We start from the raw sequence: 26452 nt of genomic DNA, 5'->3' as shown, positions 1-26452 counted from the left end.
ATTGGATTAGCTAATAAAGAAAGGTTCATTACCTGTAGACTGGCTATCACATTATGTACTTTTATTTGTGCCATAATATATCATATCGACCACCTCTTAAGACATGATGATGTCTTTGCATTAGTAAAAAACTACCACTCAAAAAGTTGAAAATCTTTTATAATATGATCATAGCATTCTACACTAAAGGTATGCTTTTCTAAACTTATCTGGGTATCGAGGTGATAACTGGGTTTTCAAAGGCTAGATAGCAAAATAGTTCACAGTCTGGTAGGTCCCATTAAACTAGAAAGGCTGTGCAGGCCATGCAACCGATTATCATTTTAGAACCAGCTGAGGCATCACAAAAAAGACTGGCTAACAAGTTAATGAAGTTAGCAAGAGCAACTCCTGAAACTATATGGTAAGCTATTGTGACAGACATTAGGGAGCATTAGGAATGATCTTTAGGAGTACTAAATTAATGAGCTATATTTCCACGACATTCCATCACCTTGCTTTTATATTCATAATTTCATCTGATCTTCACTACACTTTTGTGAAGTAATTAGTTAGTATATTTGATAAATGAGGAATCTGAGCCTCAAGGGATAGTAAGATCATGGATTTAGAGCTGAAAGGGACTACAGAGGACATCCAGTCTAACCCATAATTCAGCCCTAGATATAAAGTGCCTTGCCCAACCTTTATATGGCAAATACTTCTCAGGTTTTGAACAAGTTGGCTGAATCTGTTTTCTTCCCATTATACCAATTTGAGTCAGGTTCATATATTCAAAGATGAATACAAATGACATTTTTCTCTGTAACTGAGAAGGAATATAAAGAATTCTTTCTTTTCTTCTGAACGCTGATCTTTTAATAGAACTACAGAATTTTACAGTTGGAACAAACTTTGGATGTTTGCTTAAATTCACACACAATGATTAATTGGAGAGGAAAGCCTGTATTCTACTGTAAGACAGGGATTCTTTAGACTCTTTCAGAGTCTTAAAAAATACTGATGACTATATTTCAGTATAACAGCTTTACTTTGTAATCTTAAGTATTTTATTGTATACATTTTAAAACATTATTTTGGAACACGGTCTTCAAGCTTCTCCTGACTGTGAAAGGAGTCTATGAAATAAAAAAAAGTTTAAAAATCTCTATTCTAAGCTTAGTGATCTCCTGGTATCATGCTACATCAAAACTGAAAAGAAGTGGTAATTTTATAATTACCTTTTAGGATTTTAATGACTCCTTTTACCATTGAAATAAAGACAATGAATCATTGATTAGCAATAAGATCAAGAGTAATACTAAAAATTCTTAGCTTTTATATATAGATATAAGTGAATTTATCACAAAATCTATCCCACATATTTGTAATCATAATTATCACTGAGTTAATATTAAAATTATATTTAAGAAAATATTAGATCAGAAAACTTTGAAAACCAGTTCAAAAGGTCCAAATCCTTTTCCTAAACAGCTGACAGAACACTATCAAATGAGTGCACATTAAGTAAAACCCATTTTCAAAATTTTCTAGTGGATTAGCCAACAGAGGGGGCTATAATGCCAATTTCTTAATACATGAACTTATCATTCAACATTACAAAAAAAAAATCACTTCTTTTTATTCTTCACTCATTATTTTGTGATGAGGTCAAAAAGGCAACATAATATATAGTCCAATGGATTGGAGAAAGGGACTTTTCGGATTCCAGTAGCTATAGGGCTCTCAATAAGTCACTAAGCTTTAAAATCTGTTTTCTCATATGTAAAATGCAGATACTAATAAAGGACTGTTGTGAGGAAAGTGTTTTTGTTGTTGTTTTTAGTATTCCTTTACTATTTTTCTCTGAAGATTGGTTACTAAAAGCACATACCAAGCTAGGAATACTTCAAATGAAGCTCTGGTAGGACATTATGTTTTGTCATCTGAGGAAAAGTTCAGAGAGACATAATATTAACCTGCATGCTGCCATGTTTTTAAAAGTGTGCCAAAAAATTCTCTTGAAATCATAAAATAAAAATTCTAACAAAGGAGACATTTATTTCATCGAGCTCATTGATATAACTAAACATTTTACTTTACTGTCAAACACTGATCATATTAATACAGATTCATAACAAACAAATAAAAGGATATTCTCTACCTAAAGTAACCTTTACCATCATCTTCTTTTATTTCTAAAGACACGGAGAAGGTGAAGATGTCACTGTCAGGAGTCACTGGTGCAGCAGTGGCAGAAAGTGGGGTCTGTTTGGCAGAACGGCGGAAGGCAGTGGCAAAACTGTAGAGAATGCGACTTACCTGAAGTCACAAAGAACCAGATAGGTTAGGAGGGAAGTTTCTAGAAAAAACTAGCAAATACATTTCTATAATGACAAGGCTGTCACTTCTTCTTCCTACAAAGTGAGGCAAAAGAATCTGAGACCTGTCATTCATTGCTGGTACACAGAATGCCAATGAGGTACCCTGACATTTTCTCTGGAGATTTTCAATTGTTTCTCCTTTATCTCATAAAAAATAATTTTTTAGGCTCTTAAATGAGATTAATCTTATTCAGAAAGGACATTTAAGAAGAGAGAGAGAAAAATCTGAATTACAGGACATGGGAGAAAGTTCAAGTTGGAAGTAATTTTGTAGGGTTCCTAGTCCCAAAGGTCATCATCATAATAGCTTTTTGAAAATTGTGGTTGGCCAGATCTCAGAGTGTTATCTGATAGATTTTTAGGGAAGACAGCATCAACCATAAAAACTTATCTAATTAGATGTCACACAAAGATTGATAGGATATTAGGACCAAACCACCCCTCATTCTCACCCCCCAAAAAATAATTGTGGAATCGATTGCTACTGGGTATTATGTGAATAGACTTCTGTCGATTGTGAATTGTAATATAAGTAGAACAAATTAAATTATAAAATTAAGCCAAAGAATTAGGACTAAAAGGGTCTTTAGAAGAGTCCTGAATCCCACTCCCTCATAGAGCATCAGCACAAGATCCTAGGTCTTCTGTGACTCAATGCAGAAAGGGTCTAAAACTCCAAATCTAATGTTCCAGGACACAAGTTTCCATGGGCCCACATACTATGATTTTCTTATGATACACTCTACTGCTGAAGAAATGTGGGATACTCTGGTCTAGCATGACCCTCTCATTTTACAAATGAGGAAAATTAAGCTCAGAGAAATTTACTAATTACTAATTAATAATTACTAAATTTCATAAGTTGGTAAATGGCAGAGCAAAGACTAAGCAAATTACCTGTCATTGCATTACTCATTCTACCTTACATTAACATAAAGCAGAACACTTGAATGTAAAATATAAATGTAATGCAATGTAAATGTAAAAACTGTGTTTCATAATTAAAGCAAGCTATATCATTTTGCCTACCAGTAGCCTAGTGGCCTAATGAATCAAGAGCTAGATTAGAATAAGAAAGACCTGAGTGTGGATTCTTCCTAGGACATAGCTGTGTGACCTTGGGTCTTGGGCAGTTCACTACACCTCATACCACCTTTATTTTTTCACTCATAAAATGGAGATAATGCTTCAGACAGGAGATAAAAGTACTTAGCAAACTGTTAAAGTAAATGTTATTATCACTTATTAATACTGTTACAACTATTATATGCTACCTATTATCTCCTCTGAAGATCCAATGTAACTGCTTACATTGATAATTTGCAAGCTAAATCCTTCCCATACACATTTTCCTGGTTTAAGCAAATTGTTGTTCCTTTGAGCAGCTTAAGGAATGAGGAGCTTTTAATTTTAATATTTCTATACATGGACACAATCATATAATAGGAATAATATTCAACAGTAATGAACTTTAGAAATGTTAAAAGTATCGTAAATAGGAATCTCTACGAACTTAACATAGTAAAACTCAATTAACCAGAAGAGTCCATTAATTGTACTTTTACAAGATTGAAAAGTTGTAATTAAGTGTTTAAACATTTATTTCAAGAAAATGAATTGCTGAATTAAATGGAAAACATTTTTCTTAGTGCTTAAAACCTTGAAAATTTCTGTCACTACATTCTTATAACTTTGTTAGAATTCAATAAAACTATATTTTATGAGGGCAGAGATTGAGACCTCTGACTTTTATCACCTGCCACAAAGTTTAGAATAGTATGTGCTTAATAAATGCTTGTAGTTGAACTGAACACAGCAGTGTAGTGTAGTGGAAGGGTGCTGGAGTTTGGAAGACCTAGGTTCAAAAATCATATCTCCTACTTACTGTTTATGTGGTTTTGGGCAAGCCACTTAATTTCTGGCCCTTGGTATCTTCACTTGTAAAAAGAGGGGCTGATCTAAATGACCTTTAAAAGGTCATCTAATTTTAAATTTGTGTACACAGAATATTCTTTTGATGACCTTGAAGATTGTTATTCTAAATACCAGTTACTCATTATGTAATAGAAGCAGGGAATAAGCCTAATAGAGGGGATTTCTGGAGGACTTTACCAATGTAGATCAGTATCTTCTCAGCAACTTAGGGTTTTATAGTTACTCAGAGAACTGAGAGGTGAAGTGACTTGTCCATCAGTTAGTCAGTAAGTAACAGACCTGAAATTTGAAACTCCGATTTTCTTGGTTCTGTAGTCAGCTCCACCTCCATTATGCTATGTAGTGTCTGGACTAGCTCTCTGGAGGATCTTAGGACCAAGGCTGGTCTTAGCGAAGGAGTGCAGGAGGCAGGAGAGCCGTCAGGAGGATGGTCAAAGATGGAATGTCTTTATTTTCAGTCCTCTTAGCCCTTAAATACCTCAGTATGATTACATCATTACAGCACACTAAGTATGTATGAACTAGAGAACCATTACATCACCATAATAAATACTAAGCACTAGAGAACCATTATCTCATCAATCACATTGAGTTAACACCCTGCTCTAAGTATTTTTGCTTCAAGTATACTTTTCTCAAGAGTTTCCCAATATCTGTGATCCTCTACAATGCCAAGCTGCCTCTCTCAATATAGAATACTGCTGATAAAAGAACTATCTTAAACTTCTATAAGTGGTAAATTACCTGGTGATAGTATTGAATCAATTGAACCATAATTATTTAGCATTTATTAAGTTGTTTTTTTTTTTTTTTTTTTGCTGAAGCAGTTGGGGTTGAGTGACTTGCTCAGGGTCACATAGCTAGGAAGTGTTAAGTGTCTGAGGCCAGATTTGAACTCAGGTCCTCCTGACTTCAGGGCTGGTGCTCTATTCACTGTGCCCCTTATAAAAGGTTTTTACATTATCACATTTCATTCTCCCAACAAATTTTGGAGAAAAGCACGTTTTTTTGGCTTTATTTTTAAAAAAATGATTAGAATCTTCTTGGGGGCAGCAAGTAGTTCTTTTTTTTTTTTCCAGGTTTTATAACCCCAGTGTCAAGCAAAGCACATGGCACACTTTATTCACTTAACAAATGTTTCAATGAATGATTAATGAGAAAACTGAGAATCATAAAGGCTAAGTATAAATGACTTCCTCAAGGTCAAAACTCTACCAAATGATAAGAGCACACACTAGAACCTGGTGCTTCAGAGTCCAGAATTCTTCACATACTGTAGCACACTATAAAAAGTGATGAATCATCATTGATTGTTAGAGCTGGGAATCAAAAAACTGAACTTTAGAATATGCAACTTGAAATATTGAAGTGTGAATGGTTCTTAAACCATGCAATGAAACAACACAGGATGGGGACTTCCGGTTAAGATGGCGGAGAGGAGGCTCACAGTTGCATAAGCTCCGCGCTTTCTCTCACTATCCACTTCATTACAAGCCTCTGAATCAATGCTTGACTGAAAAAAACCCACAAATAGTTACCAAGAGAAGCCATCCTTGAGATCCGCCAAGAAAGGTCTGTCTTTACTGGAGGGCTGGGGCGGTTTTAGATCGGGCGCAGGCGGCGGGCAGCGGCAGTGAGGGCACAGGAGCAGACTGGAGAGGGGGTGGAGAGTGATCGCAGCTGTCTCTGCGGGGAGAGCTTCGCTACAGGTTTGGAACCTGCAGCAAGTCAGCAGCCCAGCAGAGAAGCTAAAAACACCGGGGCTGAAGAACACAACCCCAAACAGCTGGAGTCTCTCAGGACCTGGCCGCCCCCCCTTCACCCCCCTCAGTGACTCAGCACGCTCTGGGATCTCAGAGCGCAGGCGCAGCACAGTCCTGCTAGTGCCTCACTGCTGCCCCCTGCAGTCTGTAGAGGAAGCTCGATAACACACCCAGCCCCCCCCCAAAGAAAGACTCCAGTTTTTTCTGTTTTTCTTTGGTAGTTTGTCTCTGATTAATAGACAGAATGAGCAAGAAGCTGAAGAGGACTTTAACCCTTGACAGCTTCTACACAGATAGAGAGCAGACTCTAAATCCTGAGGAGACTAAAAACAGGCAGTCCCCAGGTGAATCCCCAAAGGAGGAGATTGTCTGCTCCTCAGCACAGATGAATCTCATGGAGGAAATTAAAAAGGCTCTCACAAGGGAGCTAGAAGAAAAATGGGGAAAGCAGAGTGAGGCTTGGCAAAAGGAGAGGGAAGCTTGGGAAAAGGAGAGGGAGGCTTGGCAAAAGAGCCTGGAAAAAGTTAAAGAGAGAGTGGATAAAGAAGTAAAATCCTTGAAAAATAGGATTGGTGAACTGGAAAACAAAATTGGCGAAATGGAAAAAAATTCCACAGAACAAAAGAACTCAATTGGACAATTAGAGAAAGATTTTAAAAAAGTGAGTGAAGAGAATACTTCACTGAAAATCAGAATTGAACAAGTGGAATTGAATGACTCGAGGAGACAAGAAGAATCAGTCAAGCAAATCCAAAAAAATCAAACAATGGAGAAAAATGTGAAATACCTTCTGGGGAAGACAACAGACCTGGAAAACAGATCCAGGAGAGACAATCTGAGAATCATTGGACTCCCAGAAAACCATGATGAAAAAAAGAGCCTGGACACTGTCTTCCAGGAAATTATCAAAGAGAACTGCCCAGAAGTCATAGGAACAGAGGAAAAAATAAACATTGAAAGGATTCATCGATCACCCACTGAAAGGGATCCTAAAATCAAAACACCAAGGAATATAGTGGCCAAATGCCAGAACCCTCAGATGAAAGAAAAAATATTGCAAGCGGCTAGAAAAACCCAATTCAAGTATCAAGGAGCCACAATAAGGATCACCCAGGATCTGGCAGCATCCACATTAAAAGATCGAAGGGCCTGGAATATGATATTCCGAAAGGCTAAGGAACTTGGTATGCAACCAAAAATAACTTACCCAGCGAGAATGAGCATCTTTTTCCAGGGAAGAAGATGGACATTCAACGAAGTAAGCGAATTTCATCTATTTCTGATGAAAAAACCAGAACTTAACAAAAAGTTTGATCTACAAATATAGAACTCAAGAGAAATCTAAAAAGGTAAAGATTAATCTTGGGAACTATATTTTGACTATATAGATGTATAAAGAATACATGTATACCTTGTTCTTGAAATTGATGTGGAAAGGACATTGTACCAGAAAAAGGGTAAAGTGGGGGTAGTACATCTCATGAAGAGGCATAGGAAACCTATTATATCTGAGAGAAAGAATGGAGGGGGATGAATATAGTGGGTATCTTACTGCCTTCAGAATTGGCTTTAAGTGAAAAATCTTAAGACATATTCAATCTATGGTGAAACTTCTCCCATCTCATTGAAAAGTGAGAAGGGAAAAGTGGAAAGGGAAGGAATAAGCTAAGCGGAAGGGAATACGGGAACTGGGAGGGAAAGGGGTAAGATAGGGGGAGGAACTCTAAGGCGGGGGGAGGGACACTAAAAAGGGAGGGCTGTGAGAAGCAAGGGGTGCTCACAAGCTTAATACTTGGAAGGGGGGAAAGGGGAAAGAAGGGAGGAAAGCATAAACCGGGGTTAACAAGATGGCAAGTAATACAGAATTGGTCATTCTAACCATAAACGTGAACGGGGTAAACTCCCCCATAAAGAGGAAGCGGTTAGCAGAATGGATTAAAAGCCAGAATCCTACAATATGTTGTTTACAGGAAACACACCTGAAGCGGGGAGATACATGCAGGTTAAAGGTAAAAGGGAGCAAAATCTACTATGCTTCAGGTGAAGTCAAAAAAGCAGGGGTAGCCATCCTGATCTCAGATCAAGCTAAAGCAAAAATTGACCTAATTAAAAGAGATAAGGAAGGACACTATATCTTGCTAAAGGATAGCATGGATAATGAAGCACTATCTATATTAAACATATATGCACCAAGTGGGGTAGCATCTAAATTCTTAAAAGAGAAACTAAGAGAGCTGCAAGAAGAAATAGACAGTAAAACTATAATAGTGGGAGATCTTAACCTTGCACTCTCAGAATTAGATAAATCAAACCACAAAATAAATAAGAAAGAAGTCAAAGAGGTAAATAGAATACTAGAAAAGTTAGATATGATAGATCTCTGGAGAAAATGTAATGGAGACAGAAAGGAATACACTTTCTTTTCAGCAGTTCATGGAACCTATACAAAAATTGACCATATATTAGGACATAAAAACCTCAAACTCAAATGCAGTAAGGCAGAAATAGTAAATGCATCCTTTTCAGACCACGATGCAATGAAAATTACATTCAACAAAAAAGCAGGGGGAAGTAGACCAAAAAATAATTGGAAACTAAATAATCTCATACTAAAGAATGATTGGGTGAAACAGCAAATCATAGACATAATTAATAACTTCACCCAAGAAAACGATAATAATGAGACATCATACCAAAATGTATGGGATGCAGCCAAAGCGGTAATAAGGGGAAATTTCATATCTCTAGAGGCCTATTTGTATAAAATAGAGAAAGAGAAGGTCAATGAATTGGGTTTGCAATTAAAAATGCTAGAAAAGGAACAAATTAAAAACCCCCAGTCAAACACTAAACTTGAAATTCTAAAAGTAAAAGGTGAGATCAATAAAATTGAAAGTAAAAAAACTATTGAATTGATTAATAAAACTAAGAGTTGGTTCTATGAAAAAACCAACAAAATAGACAAACCCTTAGTAAATCTGATTAAAAAAAGGAAAGAGGAAAATCAAATTGTTAGTCTTAAAAATGAAAAGGGAGAACTCACCACTAACGAAGAGGAAATTAGAGCAATAATTAGGAGTTACTTTGCCCAACTTTATGCCAATAAATTCGACAACTCAAATGAAATAGAAAAATACCTCCAAAAATACAGCTTGCCCAAACTAACAGAGGAAGAAGTAAATATCCTAAACAGTCCCATCTCAGAAAAAGAAATAGAACAAACTATCAATCAACTCCCTAAGAAAAAATCCCCAGGACCAGATGGATTTACATGTGAATTCTACCAAACATTTAAAGAACAATTAACTCCAATGTTATATAAACTATTTGAAAAAATAGGGATTGAAGGAGTCCTACCAAACTCCTTTTATGACACAGATATGGTACTGATACCTAAACCAGGTAGGCTGAAAACAGAGAAAGAAAATTATAGACCAATCTCCCTAATGAATATTGATGCTAAAATCTTAAATAAAATATTAGCAAAAAGATTACAGAAAATTGTCACCAGGATAATACACTATGACCAAGTAGGATTTATACCAGGAATGCAGGGCTGGTTCAATATTAGGAAAACTATTAGAAACAACACAGGATGTTAGAGGAACTAAAGACCCTCAGAGACAGCCTGCTGAAACCAGAAAGCTCTAAATTAATCATCATTAAGCAAAATTAATTATTTTGTCCAACTTTTTCATTCTGCTTATGTGAAGAATTGTGATTTGGACAGAGAAAATCAGTAACAAATTAGGATGGATCTAGGTTGTAGTTTTAAAAAATTAACACTGGCATAACCTTATTGTCATCCTTGCCTATTTCTCCTAAAAATCTAGTTAAAAAGGAAAAAATAAAAAATAACAGCAGCTAATTGGGAAGGGGGAGTAGCTGGGATTTTGGCTAATTATGACTTCATTATATCTTTTTTCTTATCTTAACAGCTACTAAACAGTGAGTACAAGCTCAAATCACAGTCCATTTGAATATAAGTGAGCATTTTATTATTTCTAGAAATTCTTGAAGGTCATCTAAAATTCTTGTACTCAGAGAAATGGACTTCAGTTCAAGTGGCAGCTGTCTTAAGAGACTTACAGCTTCTTGTATCTCACATCGGAAGACATGTATTCTGAAGAGTTCAGCATTGTAGTGACTTTCTGTGAAAGCAAAGCAGTCGCTCTCAGGAGTTCCATCATGACCTCTAACACAGAAAAGGATTTTATAGATGGGGTAGTTTGCAATCTCTGTATTCGTTTGAGGATCCAAAAGTCTGTTTCATAATATAAAAAAAAAAAAAAATTAGAGGAAAAGATCAGAATGCTAAAATTTTTTTTAATAGTTTTGTATATATGCATGAATTTTCAAACACATTTCAAATAATATCATAGACTTACTTTGAGTATTATTACATAGGCAGTAGTAAATGGAAGACCTGGGAGTTGAACTCAGATCTTTTTGGTTTTAAGGTTAGCTCCAATCTCCCCTATGCCAAGCTGTATTTCTTAATATGGAGTACTGCTGATAAAATAACCATTTGTAAAGGTAGCAAATCAACTGGTGATAGTAGTAAATTAACCAAAACAATTATTTAGCATTTATAAAAGATTTTTACATTATCACATTTGATTTTCCCCATAAATTTGAAGGACAGGCAAGTAACTTTATGGTAACGTTATCATATAAATATTTAGTTTGTCTATATAGAAATCATGTGTGGACTCTTGAAGATACTATTTCTAGGGAGACAGCATAATGTGAAGTAATAGAAAGAGTAATAGACTTGAAGTCAAGAGATCTTGGTTTGACTCTTTCTATATTTATTAGTTATGTGATCCTAGATAGGTCACTTACGTTGAAAAATTACTACAGAAATTTGATTTTTTAAATATTCTAAAGAAACTTATTTCAATGGCATAGTACTCCTTGCACATGCCAATAACAACTCTCTAGGAGTAGCAATTTTTTGAATTGAGCTGTATTTAAAAAAATATACCTCTTGGTAATAAATCACTTTATGATAAGCCTCCAATCAATACATCAACAAAAGTTTATTAAATGGCTACTCTGTGCTAGGTGCTGGGGAAAACAAAAAGAAATAATAATAATAGCTAGCATTTATACAGTTTTAAGATTTAAGTACTTTCTTTATAAATATCTCACTTTATCTTCATAGAACCACAGGAAGGTAGGTGCTATTATCACCCCTATTTTACAAATAAAGTAACTGAGGCAGACAGTTAAGAATCTTGCCCAGGATAATATAGCTAGTAAGTGTTTGAGATAGAATCTGGAATTAAATCTTGACTCCAAGACCAGTGCTCTGTGCTACCGGGCTTAAAGAAATTTAACATTCTATCAAGGAAGGCAAGTTCATACATAATAATATACATAATACAAAATAAATAGAAAGTAATTATAAAAAGGGAAGATATGAGTATTAGAGGAAAGGTTTATTTTTTAAAAAATTTTATTGTTTATTCATGTTATAGGAGTAGGTTCTTTGGTTTCTAATTAATTTTTTTAAACTTTTTATTTTCAAAATATATGTATGGATAATTTTTCAACACTGACCCTTGCATAGCCTTGTGTTTTAGATTTTCCCCTCCTTTCCACCACTCTCCTCCCCTAAGTGGTAAGCAATCCAATATATGTTATACATATTAAAATATATGTTAAATCCAATATGTGTAAACATATTTATATAATTCTCTTGATGCACAGAAGTTTGATTTTTTAAATATTCTAAAGAAACTTATTTCAATGGCATAGTACTCCTTGCACATGCCAATAACAACTCTCTAGGAGTAGCAATTTTTTGCTCAAAAAGGAAAGAAAATGAGTAAGAAAACAAAATGCATGTTAACAACAAGAAAAAGAATGAGAATGTTATCTTGTGATCTACAATTAGGTCCCACAGTCCTCTCTCTGGATGTAGATGGCTCTCTTTATCACAAAATCATTGGAACTGTCATCAGTCATCTCATTTTGGAAAGAGTCACATTCATCCGAACTGATCATTGTATAATACTATTGTTGCCATGTACAATGATCTCCTGATTCTACTGATTTCGCTTTGTATCAGTTCATGTCTCTCCAGGCCTCTCAAAAATCATCCTGATCATTTCTTACAGTAGAATAATAAGTGTGTTGTGGGCCAGAACTTGAAAGAAGATGCTAAATCAGTGGAACTGATAGAGACAATGGTTGTTTAGTATGGTGCTTAACAGTTCTCTAGTTTAGTACATGTGCTTCGTTCTACAAGGTTCACACTTTTGATAAGAGAACATATGAGCTCAGACAAATTCAGCCAGAATCAGAACTAAGGAAGACAGAGAAGTGGTGGCAGGCTGTCCTCCTTCGCTTTTCCATTGAAACCAATACTCCAGAAAGCCTCCAAGAAAGCTAGCTTAAGTCCCAGGAAAAGAGACAAGACTGAAAAAGACAATAAAGAATTTGGACTTTAACCCTTGGCTACCTGTGTGATGATTACTGAACTGAAACAAAGGTTGCTTCCAGAGACCTCAAGAAAATCTCAACAGAGAATATTACATTTTAGAGAGAATATTACTTAAGAGGAAAGGTTTTGTGTAGGGGTAAGGAAGCTTCACAGAAAATAAGATAGAATATTATGTTTGAGGAGTAGTGAAAAAGCCAGTTGGATAGTTTTGTTCAGTTGGAGGTTACTATAACAATCTCCTAACTGGTGTCGCTTTCTCAAGTTTCTTCTCATCTTTGTCCTTCAAACTGCTGCCAAAATTATTTTCTTTAATGCCCAGCTATGTCATTTTCTTACTCAATAATTTTCAGTGACTCTGATTGCCTCTAGGACCAAATAAAATCTCCATTTAACTTTTAAAAACTCTTCACAAACTTGCTCCAATCTATCTTTTAAATCTTATTATAATTTTACCCCTTCTCCTATACTCTACAATCTTCCCAAAATACCTGGTAAATCGTAGGAAGTTAAAATAATTCTTCATTTAATTCTTTTTCATATGGGACCCCATATCACATCTTTGTATCCTTCATATTGACTGTTCCCTATGGAATATACTTCTTCATCTCTAGCTCAAATAATCTCCTCTTTCAAAATGCAGCTAAAGTATCACATTTTATATGAAGCCTTTCTGGATCCTGCACAACTTGTAGTGGCCTCTCACTCAATTATATTTGTTTTCATTGTCTTTTTCATTAGAATGTAAGCTTCTTCTAAGTAGGAATTGTTTCATTCTTTGTATTTCTATCCCTCATTTATAGTAGAATGTCTGGCAAATAATAGGTACAATTTAAGTATTTGTTGATTGATTTAAAATGTTATTTTAAAAAAACCTACTGTTGTGAGGTTTTCTTTTATGCATTACGTTCCAAGATGATTGAATAAACTTTAAAAGTGATATACTCTCAATTTGTGTAAAATATTTAGCAAAATATAATAGTTCATTTCTTTTAATGAGTTCTTGGTTGAATTAAATACTGCCAGTATCCACTGATGCCACTCCCACTTGCAAATTTTAGATCACCTTACCATTTTTAATCTATTAACCCTTTGCTGGATTAACTATTTTTTATAAGCAACATAGTATTGAATTTTGATTTGTGACCCATTCTGCATTTCTTTCCTTTTTGGGGATCATTAAGTCCATTTATATTTAATATTATAGCTAATGGCTTTCTTTTTTTTTCTCTAGTTACTGTTATGAAAGGGAAAACATTTTTAATTTCATAATTTTATTAATTTAAATCAACAGAATAATTTAAAACAAATTTTTCTTTTACAATAACAGGTTACTTTAACTTGGACTTTCCTGCTATCCAAGATAAGCTTTTCCTTCTAGGATGACTAGGTCATGGATATATGAGATAAAAGCTCAAACCAGACACCCTCCTGTCAGAGGTAAGCAGAGAACCATTCCAAGATAAAGTCCCATGTCAATAAGTAGGCTGGGAAAATTAGCAAGTAAAAAAGGAACCTGACCATTAAAAAACTACTATAGTGGCAGGGAAGCTCAAAACATAAATACAGAAGATAATTACTTGAAAACACCTACACACACAGTCTCAAAGGAAAAATGAAAACTGAACACAAGTCTAACAAGAATTCCTAGAAAAGTGAAAAGAGATTTTTAAAAAGGGTAGAAGTAAAAGGATTTTTAAAATCAAATAAGAATGATAGGAAATAAACTGGGGAAAGAAATGAAAGCCATGTAAGAAAATTATAAAAAGAGAATTAGCAGTTTTGTAAGAGTATCAAAAAAAAAAATTCAGAAAATCACAGTTTAAAAATGTGAACTAGTCAAGGAAAAGCTATTGATTAATATAACAGTTTAAAAAACTGGAAAAAAACAAATGAAATATCTCATAGGAAAAATAGAATGAATTGGAAAATAGATCGGGGGAGATAAATAATTAAAAAAAAAAATCAATGGACTACTTGAAAGCTATGAACAAAAAAGAGCCTAGACATTATGTTTCAAGAAATTATAAAAAGAAAACTGCTCAAAAAATTAGAATCAGAGGGCAAAGTAGAACCTGAAAGGTTCCAATGAACATTTCCCAAAAGAATATACCCTGACTTCAGGGCTGGTGCTCTATCCACTGTGCCACCCTGCTGCCCCAACTCCAAAAGATTCTTGATGGAAAATGCCATCTGTATCCAGAGAGAGAACTATGGAGACTGAATGAAGATTGAAGCACACTATTTTTACTTTTTTTCCCTTTCTCATGATTTTCCCTTTTGTTTTGATTCTTTTTTTGACAACATGATTAATATGGAAATGTTAATATGATTACACATGTATAACCTCTATCAGATTGTTTCCTATCTTAGGAAGGGAGAGAAAAATTTAGAACTGAAAATCTTATAAAAATGAATGCTGAAAACTATCTTTATATGAATTGGGAAAAAATAAAATACTATTAAGTGAGGAAAAGAGAAAACCAGGGAAACTTCATTTTTCTAAAAACTATCACAGATATTGAATTAATAACAATAACGAACACATATGCATTAAATGATATAATATTCAAATTCTTGATAGAAAAGTTAAATGAGTTACAAGAAGAAATAGACAGAAAACTGTAATAGTAGGGAATCTAAACTCATCTGCAAAATAAACAAGAAGTTAGGAAGTAAATAGAATTTTAGAAAAATTAGATATGACAGACCTCTGAAGAATAATGAAACAGAAGAGTAAGGAGTATATCTATTCTCAGCTAAGCACAGCATCTTCATAAAAACTTAAGAAGAATTGGGCATAAAAACTTCATAAACAAAAGTAGAAAAAGAGAAATAAAAAATGAAATAATAAATGTATCCTTTTCAGATTATAATGAAATAAAATTATACTCAATAAAGGGCTTTTGAAACACAATTTAAAAAGGATTGGAAAATAAATAACCTAATATTAGAGAATGAGTGAATTAAAGAACAAATAGAGGAATAATAAATAATTCCACTAAAGATAATGAACAATGAGACAACCTATCAAAATTTGTAGGATGTAAAAAACAATACTTAGGAAAATGTTTCCTAATTTATTTAATGCATATTACACAATAAAAAAGTGACAGGGCAGATCAATGCACTGGGCATGCAATTACAACAACTAGAAAAATAATAAACAACGAGTTCTCTAATGAAGACATCAAAATGGAACAAAAAAACCAATAGGCAAATAAGCCACATGTTAATTTGATTTTAAAAAAGAAAACCAAAATATAAATATATAAAAAAAGAATTAGGTGTGGATTTAATTAATCTTGATTGACATTTAATAATTACTAATATTACCTTATGGAATACCAGGAAATAAAATACTTTATAAGTATTAAAACACTATATCAATGTGAATAATCAACAAACCAAGCAAATACTTATGAAGAACCTATCATGGATAGGGTACTGTATTAAAAATCAGGGGTATAAAGACAAAACATAAATCCTGCTCTTAAATTGCTTGAAATATAAATATAAAAATTGTTATACAAAGAAGAATAAGCTAAAAGAGATATTCAGACAAAGTGTTAAAGATAAATTTTAAGAAAAAAATATAAGAAGCTAATTAATTATGTAGGATGTTAATAAGTGCAACAAGAGAGAAGGTAAATATCAATGTGGATTTTAAGGGAAGTCTTCAATTTGAGACTTGAGCTATGTCTCAATATAAAGTAAAAAATATTAGTGTAAAATAAAGATAAAATAATATAACAATCACTTAAGTTTACATGGCACTTTGAAGTTTATATATTTTTCTTTAGCATAGTCATGTGAAGAATAATGTATATATCTTGTTCTCCCAATTTTATAATGAGGAACTAGGTCTTAAACAGGTTCTATGATTTGGCTATGGTTACACAGTTAATGTCTGAATCAAAATTCAAAACCAGATCTTCTGACTTGTCCAGACCTCTTACTATTATTCCTTAAATAGAAAAGGAGTAATAGCATGACATTTTAATTTCAAGGAATAACTTGAACAAAGGCACAAAATACTAGTACAATATGAAAAAAGAGGATTTATATTACCAAAGTATGGGAAAATAAGATTAGGAAGAATATTATACCTTACTGTTCCTTCAGACACATTTGGCACAGAAAGTGTCACATTGAGAGAGATCTGGCACTGGCCTCGTAAGATAGACATCATCCTTAAGGCCTCCACTTCACTTCTGGGAGCATTCACTGAGGCACAGCCTAAGTAAGTAAGTTTGCTGAAGACAACACTGTCCTCATCTGCCACTGGTGTAAAAGGACTGGATTCTTCAGAATCTGAATAAAAGAAAGAAATATACCTCTGGTCAGTTTTCACATTTTGTTTGTCAGAATATATTCTGTGAAAAAAAATCTATAAGCAAAATTTAGGTTCTTAACTGTTAAGTATTAAGGAGAACTCAATTTTAGAAAGTAATACCAATGAAAACCAATATACCATTTGGCATGAGTTATTAATTTTTAATATTGACTTTTTCTTTTTGGAATTTCTTATACTTGCACTCTGTAAAATCTAAAGCAAGGTCTGAGGTGCAGTTAAAATTTATAAAATTGTTTTCTTGTTTTTATTTCATTATTTTAAATTCAGATTAATTCAATATTATATGGGAAGATGCATGAGGTCAGAATTTCATCTAAACATTATCACATCCCCAGCACAGGGACCCATATTTTTCTTCCCTTTTCTTACTAAGCTCTTAGAAAATGCTGCCTCCTCTTCTTGTCTTCCACTTTTCCTCTCTCTTTACTCACTTTTCATACCTTTGTAATAAGTCTTGGGACCTCAGTCAAATGAAACAATTTTTTTCCAAGTTACCAGTACTTCAGAGTATGCCAAATCTGATTACTTTTTTTTTTAATCAATCCTCATCTTTTTGCATATTTCTATAGTTATTTCATATTGTTTACCATCTTCTCTTCATGGATACTTTCCTTATTCTGGGTTTTTAATGATAGTACTCTCTTAGATTTCCTCCTATATGTCTGACCATCTCATCTCAGGGTCCTTTGCTGAATCACCATCCATGTCATTTCTACTCACTACTGTGGCTCTTTTGGGACTGCTTCGTTTTTTTTTCTACATACTTTCTTTTGGTGATTACATTAGCTACTAATTTAATATCTCTGCCTTTACAACTTGGGTCTAAATCTATTTTTCTAGTCACAATGTATGTCTATCATCTAACCAAGCCAATGACCTTTCTGTTTCTCACAGATGGTACTCTATCCGCATTCTGTGTTCTCCCTCATACTTAGAATGCCCTCCTTTCTTCTATTTTCTACTTCACAGAATCCCTCACTTCTTTCAAAACTTAGGTTAAGCACCATATTCTATATGATGACTTCCCTGAGTCTCCCAATGGCCAGTACTCTTTTCCTGAAATTATTTTGTATTTATTTTTTTATCTATTCAATATAGAATATCTATTATATGTATGCATACAACACATGCATCAATATGCATATACATGCAGAAATATCACTCTCAACAGAATATCTTTATAAATAAGAACTATTTCATGGTTGTCTTTGTGTCCCCAAGACAATAATATAACATAGAACAGGTGCTTACTAAATGTTTGTTGATGGACTGATTGATGACTGGCAGATCTTAAATATCCAGTTCTTATCTCCTTTTTGAACCCCAGTCCCACGTCATCATCTGCCTATGAGATACTTTGAACTGGGAGAGTCAAATACTAACATATATAAAACAGAACTCTTCTTTTCCATCAAAACTACTTTTCTAAGTTTCTCTCCATTTAAACCACCTTTCAGTTCCCTCTTATGGACTTATGTCCAAATAGTTCCCAAATCTTGATGATTCCTCTAGTCTCAGCCTTTCTTGTATTTGTCCCCTTTTCTCTATTCACATAAACAACAGCCTTTTCCAGGCTTTAACCACCTCACACTGAGATGATTGTAGCACCCTTTAAATTATTTTCCCTATTTCATGACTGGCCCCTCTCAAATTTCTTTCCACACATTTGCCAATGACTTTGATAAAGCACAAGTCTTAGAAAGTCTCTGATCAACTTAATAAATGGCAATTATTTACTACTGTTGAATTCAAATACAAATTCCTTTTTGTTTTTTCAAAGCCCTTTACAAATATGATCCAACCTATCTTTCTGTGTCATTATACCTTAAAACCTAAGACTGAATGAAGACTTTTAGGATACCCTGTATATTATTTTCCTTCAAGTGGTCTACACTTCAAACTGACCTGTCCTCTATCACAAAATTTTTTTTGTGCCTTTGTACAGCCAGCTGTCAATCATTGGTGGAATTCATTCTTTTCTCGTATTCATATCTGAAAGTTACTACTTTCTTTCAAAGTTCAGCTCATCTTCTAAATCTTTCCTTATTCCTCAAGGTATAACTTCTCCCTTTCCTCTTCCACATTACTTCTTATTTTTGTATTTATATTGCATATACACATATCTTCTGTGATAAAAATATAAACTGTTTGAAGGCAAGGACAATTTCATTTTTTTCTCCTGTATTCCCAATGTTTGGTATATAGTAAATATTATAAAATGCTTGTGGAATGTATACAGTACCAACCAGATTTTTGTTGAACTTTTTTCATCATCTAAAATTGCAAATCACCACAGTAAATATGAAAACATCAAACTCCTGTCTCCTATGAATCATATATGTGGCTTTCCTTCCTGCAGGAAGCTTTTTACATTCCTTTTCTATCTAACAGATTTCCATAATTAAATTCTTTGTCTAAGTCCTGATCACCTTAAACTTGGACTACCACAGAACCTTTTCATCATTATTCTATTTTCTTTCAACTATATCACAACAAAAACTACTTTTCTTACTCATCACCTCTGCCATTAACTACCTTCCTTCACTCACACATGGTTCTTCTTTGAGTTCCTGATTACTCAGGTCAAAAAATGTGCTTTAATCATCTTTATATCTTCCACAGCCCTTTCCAAAGAAAAATGCTATTTTTTTAAGTGGCTATGTGAAAAGCATGGTGCTTAATTGCTAGGAAGGACATGGTGTTTAGATAAGACACTAATATAGATAGTTATAAAACTAAATGTTATTTTAGGTTGAATGGGGAAAACAACTATAAACTGAGATTGGGGAAGGGTCTCAGGAGATTTAATTTGAAAAAGTCTTCAAGAACTCAACTCAATAAGAATTTATTAAATACCTACAATGTGCAAAGTAACGAAGATAAGTCAAAACAAAATATAGTGCTTGTGAAGTGGATGTGATACTAGGGTAATGATACACATAGTATACACTTATTAAATATTTGTTGAGTGGAATTAAACTTGGATTTAAACTTCTTTCCTACCTGACTTTCTGTCCTTACTTATTCTTTGTCCACTCCTTTCATTCTCTTCTTCTTTCTGTAAAGGTGGACAAAAAGGAAGGAAATTCCTACTAGCTATTCACTTGCCCAAATTTTCTCTATCCACTCCTCCAACTTTCTTTTCATATTTCTCTTGTTCTTGTACACTTATATCCTAGGAAGCTGGTCACCCGGTAATGAATTTATTTTAGTCACAGCAACTCCTGAAACTATCTTCTAAGTTAGGGAAGGGTGAAATTTTGTATTGCTAGAGGCAATGCCCACACAGATAGAATTGTAAATATGTTAAATTGCTGAGGGAAATGATAAGTGTTACAAAAAGAGATCAGGTAGCTGTTGCTTCACATAGCAGCCAAAATAATCATCTAAACCACAGGTCAGATGATGTCATTCTCCTCTCTTTATGATTCCCTCTTTCTTCTAGGATATAATACAAATTCATTAGTGCTTCACAATCTGTTTTTAGTTGAACTTTTCAGATTTATGTCATACTACTCTCCTTTATATACTCTGTTTCAGACAACTGGATCTACTACTATTCCTTAAATCTCAAACAAATCATCTCTGATTCGTACAGGCTGTCCCCCGTATCTGAAATGTATTCTCTTCTCACCTCTGCTTCTTAGAATTTTGAGCTTCTTTAAAGGTTCAGCTCAGGTATCACCTCTTAATTTAAGTCTTTTCTGATTTATCTGGTTATTAGTGCTTCTCCCCCCACTATGTATAGTCCCAACAATACATACATATTATGTGTGTGTGTGTATGTGTGTGTGTGTGTGTGTGTGTGTGTGTGCGTGCGTGCGTGTGTATTAAAATAGATATCTCAATTTACATTTTGTATTCCTAAGGAATTTAAATTACTTAAGGGCAGAAATTTTTTTTGTTATTGATATTATATGTCTTAGTAGCTCACATTGTGCTTGCATAGAGAAGACCTTTAGTAAAGGCATTTTGCTGAACTGACTTGATAAAAATTAAATTCAAAAGGAGATTTAGATGATACATTTATATCTATCAAGACTTTATAATAAAAGTTCCTAGAAAGTGGAACTGCATTTGTATCTACTCTGAAAAGAACAAGTACAGAATGGATATGAAAATAAAAATAGTATCAAATATAACTTGGGTTCTGTTTTTTTTTTTGCTAATTCTCTATGTGATATTGAGCAAACATCAATTCTTTGGGCATTGCTTTCTTTATTAATTGGACTAGATAATGAATTCCTTCACAGAACAGAATCACAGGCAATGGAATATTCCTAACCTCCTTGTCCAGGTTTCACTGGCAGGCTCATCTCTGGTTTCTGAAGTCCTGCTAATGACACTGGATTAATTGTAGACGAAGTGGAGAGTTCATTTGCAAGGGGCCCATCTCCTTCTCCATCAATTTGTGTTCTTTCCATGTGTTCCTTGTCACCATCTTCCATCGGTGGGTCCATCAGTACATCCTCTAGCTCTTTCTGCAGCTGCTGTTCACTTCCATTCCCTACAATCTAAGGGTCATAAACACATGCGATCAGCAAAAACAAAAGAAAGACCAGCAATGACTAAAATAGGATCTATGCTTCAAATAAATCATTAGCTTTCCTTTTAATACAAAGATATCTTCCATTGCTTATTTTTAAAAATAGAACAAGTCAAGACTGACAGTAAGTGAAGCTGCAGCTGCATTCTCAAGTCACAGAATCCTCTTTCAATACTTGAAAAATTTGTGATTTATGGGAACTCCCTTTTTTGGAAACAGATGGTAACTTGTAACATGTTTCATCTACCGTTATTACTTCCCTCTCCCAAATATATGGAAGGCAAAAGTGATGACTTGCTAGCCAATTTTTTTGATGATGAATCACTTCTTAACTATGCTGGTCCTGGATTAATTACAGAGTCTATGGCAATACTCAAATGCAAAGCCTTTTTAGGTCAGTGGAATCATAGTATGGAGGTAACCCTGGAATCTCTAACCTTCACTTGGGGAACACAAACTAGATCCTATGCTAATTTGGAAATGGAAAACAAAATCAAGTCCAGCAAAGTGTCATTTGAAGACCCATCTAGATAAGTCTAGAGACATATATCACCAATGCTATAACAATCAAGTTTAGAATATTTCTGGCCATATCAACCAATTAATATAGTCTAATGAGACATAGAGGAAGTGGGGAAGGTAACTATAACAATTAAATCATGCTTCCTGAGATTTTGAAATACATAAATGAATATGTAATAGTCTATTAAAGTTGAATTGCTGAATTTTCCTGCAATTTAAGCAATTAAGTAATGCCTATAGCATTTTCATATTTTTATAAGCCCACCAGGAAAATGTGCCTATAATGGAACTCAGTGCCCTCTTATACTCTTAAAAATAACTATCAAAAGCTTATGATCACTTAAAAAACATTTATTAGATCACTATAGCCATTAGGTGTTTTTGAAGAAACTTATGCGCAGATATCTATAGCTTTGACTCATTAAGACTACAAGTGATAAAAAGGCTAATGCATGTAAAATGATTTGAAGCTCCATTTCAGGAACAGTATTTCTTTTCTTGTCTTCACAGTGGTTTATTTTCAAGCATTAGATGATCATGAGCCAAGCAAAAAAGTATAAGAGCAAATGGTGACTGGCTTGTAATAATGATAAATAAGCTTGTACCTAAATATCTGCAACTTAGAGAAAGGCAATATTAAGGAAAAAAATTAAGAGACTGATTTAGAAGGCATCCCAATTAATTAAGTTCAACAAGTATTGATGGAGCAACTATATGAGCACTGTGCTAGACACAGTTGGGAGAGAAAAATAAAGTAAACTGTAGTCTCAGTCCTTATACAACTTACAGCATAGTAGGAAAGATAATTACACAAAAAGGTACAATACTAAGTGGAATGTAAAAATGCAATAAACCAAGTACAAGTTCTTATGGCTGCTCTGAGTACAAAAAAAATAACAGGACAAGAAGATTCAGAGCTAAAAGGCATCTTAAAAGATCAATTAGTCTAACCCTTTTCACTTTACAGATGAAAAAACTAAGGCTAGATATAGGAAAATGACATATCCAATGTAATATAACTAATAAAATAGAGCTTACATTTGAACCCAGTGATCTTGATATTAATAACATGTTGCAATTACACAGAAATTCTGAATAAAGGAATGGCAGAATCAAAACCATATTGTTGAAAAACTAATCTAGCAGAAGACAACAGGATGGACCCAAAATCAGAGATGCTTGGAAGAGAGAGGATAAGGAGAGGGAGAAGATTTTTGAAGCAAGAGAAAAGGCAAAGATGATTGATTGTGAATATTTCTTTTATGTAAATATGCCCCCTTCTTTTCTCTCACATCACTACGCGTCTGGTACAGGCCTTTTTCATCTTGAAGCTGGATTAATGCAACAGCCTGTTAGTTGGTATCCCTATTTCAGGTCTGTTTCCTCACTCCACTCCATCCTCTACTTAACTAGTAAGGTGATTTTCTAAAGTACAGGTCCACCCATGTCACCTTTCTACTTAAAGAACTTCAGTGCCTTATGAACTCCAGGATAAAAAAAAAAATTAAATCCTCTGGTAGCTTCTTAAAACCCTTTGTAACCTATCCCCTTACCTATCTTTCCAGTCTTTTTAAATCTTACTTCTATAAAATCTTTGATTCAGTGATAGTAGCCTTTTCAATTCTCTTGATGGTGTATTTTTTACTGGCTGTTCTCTATACCTGAAATACTTTCTACTTTCAACTGCAGTTCTTTGCTTTCCTGGTTTCCTTCAAGTCTTGACTAAAACCATACTTTACTCAAGAAGCTTTTCCTGATTGCTCCTAAGGCTAGTGCCTTCCTCTGAGATTACTTCCATTTTTCTAAAGTTAGAAGGGAGATGAGACGCAAGGATAAGGCTCAATAATTTATTAAATGACTATGTTCAAGGTTCTATTTGTGGCACTAGAAATCTAACTGCAAAAATAAAACGGTTCCTGCCCTTACATTTTTTGAATGACAAGTTATATAAATGTTGAGGCAGAGGTTACAAAAGAATATAGTGATTTGCTTTTGATCACACAGTAAATCGGGGTTAAGTTTTAGTTGGAGATGGGTAAGGATTGAGGAAATTTAATTTTTCTATCATGAGATCATGGTGGTGCACTTTTTGTAGAATTGGGAGTAAGATGGAATATTGCAAGGGCTTAAATAGTGATAAAGGAATAAGAAATGGAAATAGAGAATGTAAAATAGTCTTTTTTAGTATAAAAGAGGAAAGAAGCAACAGTAATTGAGGGGTTAGTGGATTGTGGGTAAATTTCTTTGTAACTGATGGAGCAAGGTCCTAGAAGAGATCAGAGGACATAAGCTTAACATGGGGTTACAATAAGTAATGCTGATATGACATATGGGAATAAATATAATTTAGATTAAAGGGAATCAAGATCACCTAAGATGGAATGAAATATGCATGCTGGGAAGTCTAGAGTTTAAAAAAAAAAAAAAAAACCCAAACAAGTAATTATAGCTTACTAAGAAATCTAGTACCAACGTGTTTTTATTATTTTAAATTTAAAACAAACTAGAAAATTCACAGGCCTCTTATTGTAAACTGTGGTTGTAGGACTAAGATTCTCAATTCTGTCAGGGAATACCAATCAAACACTTTGGTTACTGTTTCCCTTGAAATACATGCTAGAAAAGAGTTTTGGCTTTTTGTTTGAGTAATATAATTACTCTCTGTTTCTGTTTACTTTTATCTCATTCTTATTATTTGCCTTAGCAGTACCAATATTGAAGGAGCTATGTAGTTTTACCAACTATTAACTGTTATGATACATATGTAGAATTCATCCCAATTACTTCTATGAAATGGTATCAATTAAATTTTCTTATTTTTTTAAAAAATTATTTGTTCTGAATTTAAAGAGTGAAACAAGTATTTTCATATTACAACTTACTTTCTCTTTTAAATATATTAAAAAAGTTATCATGTAACTTTCTTATTTCTTCCTACCCTTCTCCATCCTAGAGATGGCTACCATTAAATACAAAGGTATGCATATATAGGTAAAACCATACTATGCATACTTCTATTTATCATTTCTTTTCCGGAGAGACAATATATCTTCCTTCATAGGTCCTTTGTAGTTAATTTGGATATTTATAATAGTCAAAATGATGTGGTCATTAAAAGATGTGCTAAAAACAATAATTCTGTTATTGTATACAACATTCTCTGGGTTCTGCTCATTTCACTCTTTATTGTTTTGTGCAAGCCTTTTCATGTTTTTCTAAAATCATCAAATTATTACATTCATATACCACAAATTGTTTAACCATTCCCCAACTGACAAGCATTCCCATAATTTCCAGTTTTTTGCTACTACAAAGATACACACACACACACACACACACACACACACACACACACACACATATATCAGAACATATAGGTTTTTTTCCTTTTTCCTTAATGATCTTGGGAAACAGATCTAATAGTGATACTATTGTGTAAGACCTAGAACTTTTATAGGTCTTTGAACATAATTCCAAATTGTTCTCCCAAATGGCTGGATTAATTTGCAATTTTTACCAACAGTGAATTAGTGTCCCGATTTTTCCACACCTCTGCTAACATTTGTAGCTTTCCCTTGCTATCATTTTAGCCAATCTGGTAGGTGTAAAATAGTTTCTCAAGGTTGTTTTAATATGTATTTCTCATATATTAATTAGGGTATGACTTGTATACTTATAGATTTGACAAAGATCTTTATATATTTGACATGGAGACTTTTATCTGAGAAAAATTCCCCCTCCCCCCAATTTTCTGCCTTCATTTTGATCTTGGCTACACTGATTTTGTTTGCACATATCATTTTAAATTTAATATAATTGAAATGATCCATGTAATACCTTCCAAAGCCCTCTATCTCTTGTTTAGTCATAAATTGTTTGCCTATCCATAAGTTTGATAAGGAAGATGTTCTGTGTTCTTCGGATTTCCTTATAATATCTCTCTTTATATCTAGGTTATGTATCCATTTTGACCCTATATTGGTAAATGGTGTAAGATACTGGTCTATGCCCAGTTTCTGCCAAACTGCTTTCCAACTTTCCCAACAATGTTTTAAAATCAAAATATGAAAATCCTCAAACCTTAAGTATTTACACTTGTCAAACACGAGTTTGACTACAGTCATTTGCTACTGTAAATTGTATATCTACTTTTTCCACTAATTTACCTTTCTTTTTTCTTAGCCAGTACCTGAGAGTTTTGATAATTACTCCTTTAGAATACAGTTTAAGATCTGGGTACTAGAAATGGTATCATTTTAAAAGGACTAAATATTACCTAGGAAAAGAAACAAACTCTTTTATTCCTGTTCTCAAACTAGATAATAAAGACCTACATGCTCCCTTAAATCATATCCAAGTACCTTACTGCAAAATTTCAAAAATTCCTAAATTCATAAACATGAAAATACTCACTGACAAATGCAGATTGCAACTTATTTATTTGTTAATAGGCTCTGAGAGTTATATTTACTGATAATTAATAAATTATGGCTGAAAATTAATTAGCTTCAGGACAGC

The 26452-nt window shown here is 33.7% G+C and overlaps 1 protein-coding gene across 4 annotated transcripts in view; it reads right to left on the bottom strand.

The window, feature by feature from the left end:
* The window catches only part of RABGAP1 (RAB GTPase activating protein 1), a 196338-nt gene that overhangs the window by 130239 nt on the left and 39647 nt on the right, over positions 1–26452 (bottom strand). For all 4 annotated transcript variants that reach the window (XM_051979598.1, XM_051979601.1, XM_051979600.1 and 1 more), the window contains 4 exons: positions 21152–21380; positions 16619–16823; positions 10151–10325; positions 2144–2301 (listed from right to left, as the gene is read on the bottom strand). In XM_051979598.1, coding sequence (XP_051835558.1) covers positions 2144–2301; positions 10151–10325; positions 16619–16823; positions 21152–21380 — 767 coding nt within the window. The remainder of the gene's footprint in view (positions 1–2143; positions 2302–10150; positions 10326–16618; positions 16824–21151; positions 21381–26452) is intronic.

This window comes from Antechinus flavipes, chromosome 2 (genome assembly GCF_016432865.1).
Source record: "Antechinus flavipes isolate AdamAnt ecotype Samford, QLD, Australia chromosome 2, AdamAnt_v2, whole genome shotgun sequence".
Classification (NCBI taxonomy): domain Eukaryota; kingdom Metazoa; phylum Chordata; class Mammalia; order Dasyuromorphia; family Dasyuridae; genus Antechinus; species Antechinus flavipes.
Note: the sequence above shows the minus strand (reverse complement) of the source record. Positions and strands in the feature narration are given on the sequence as shown.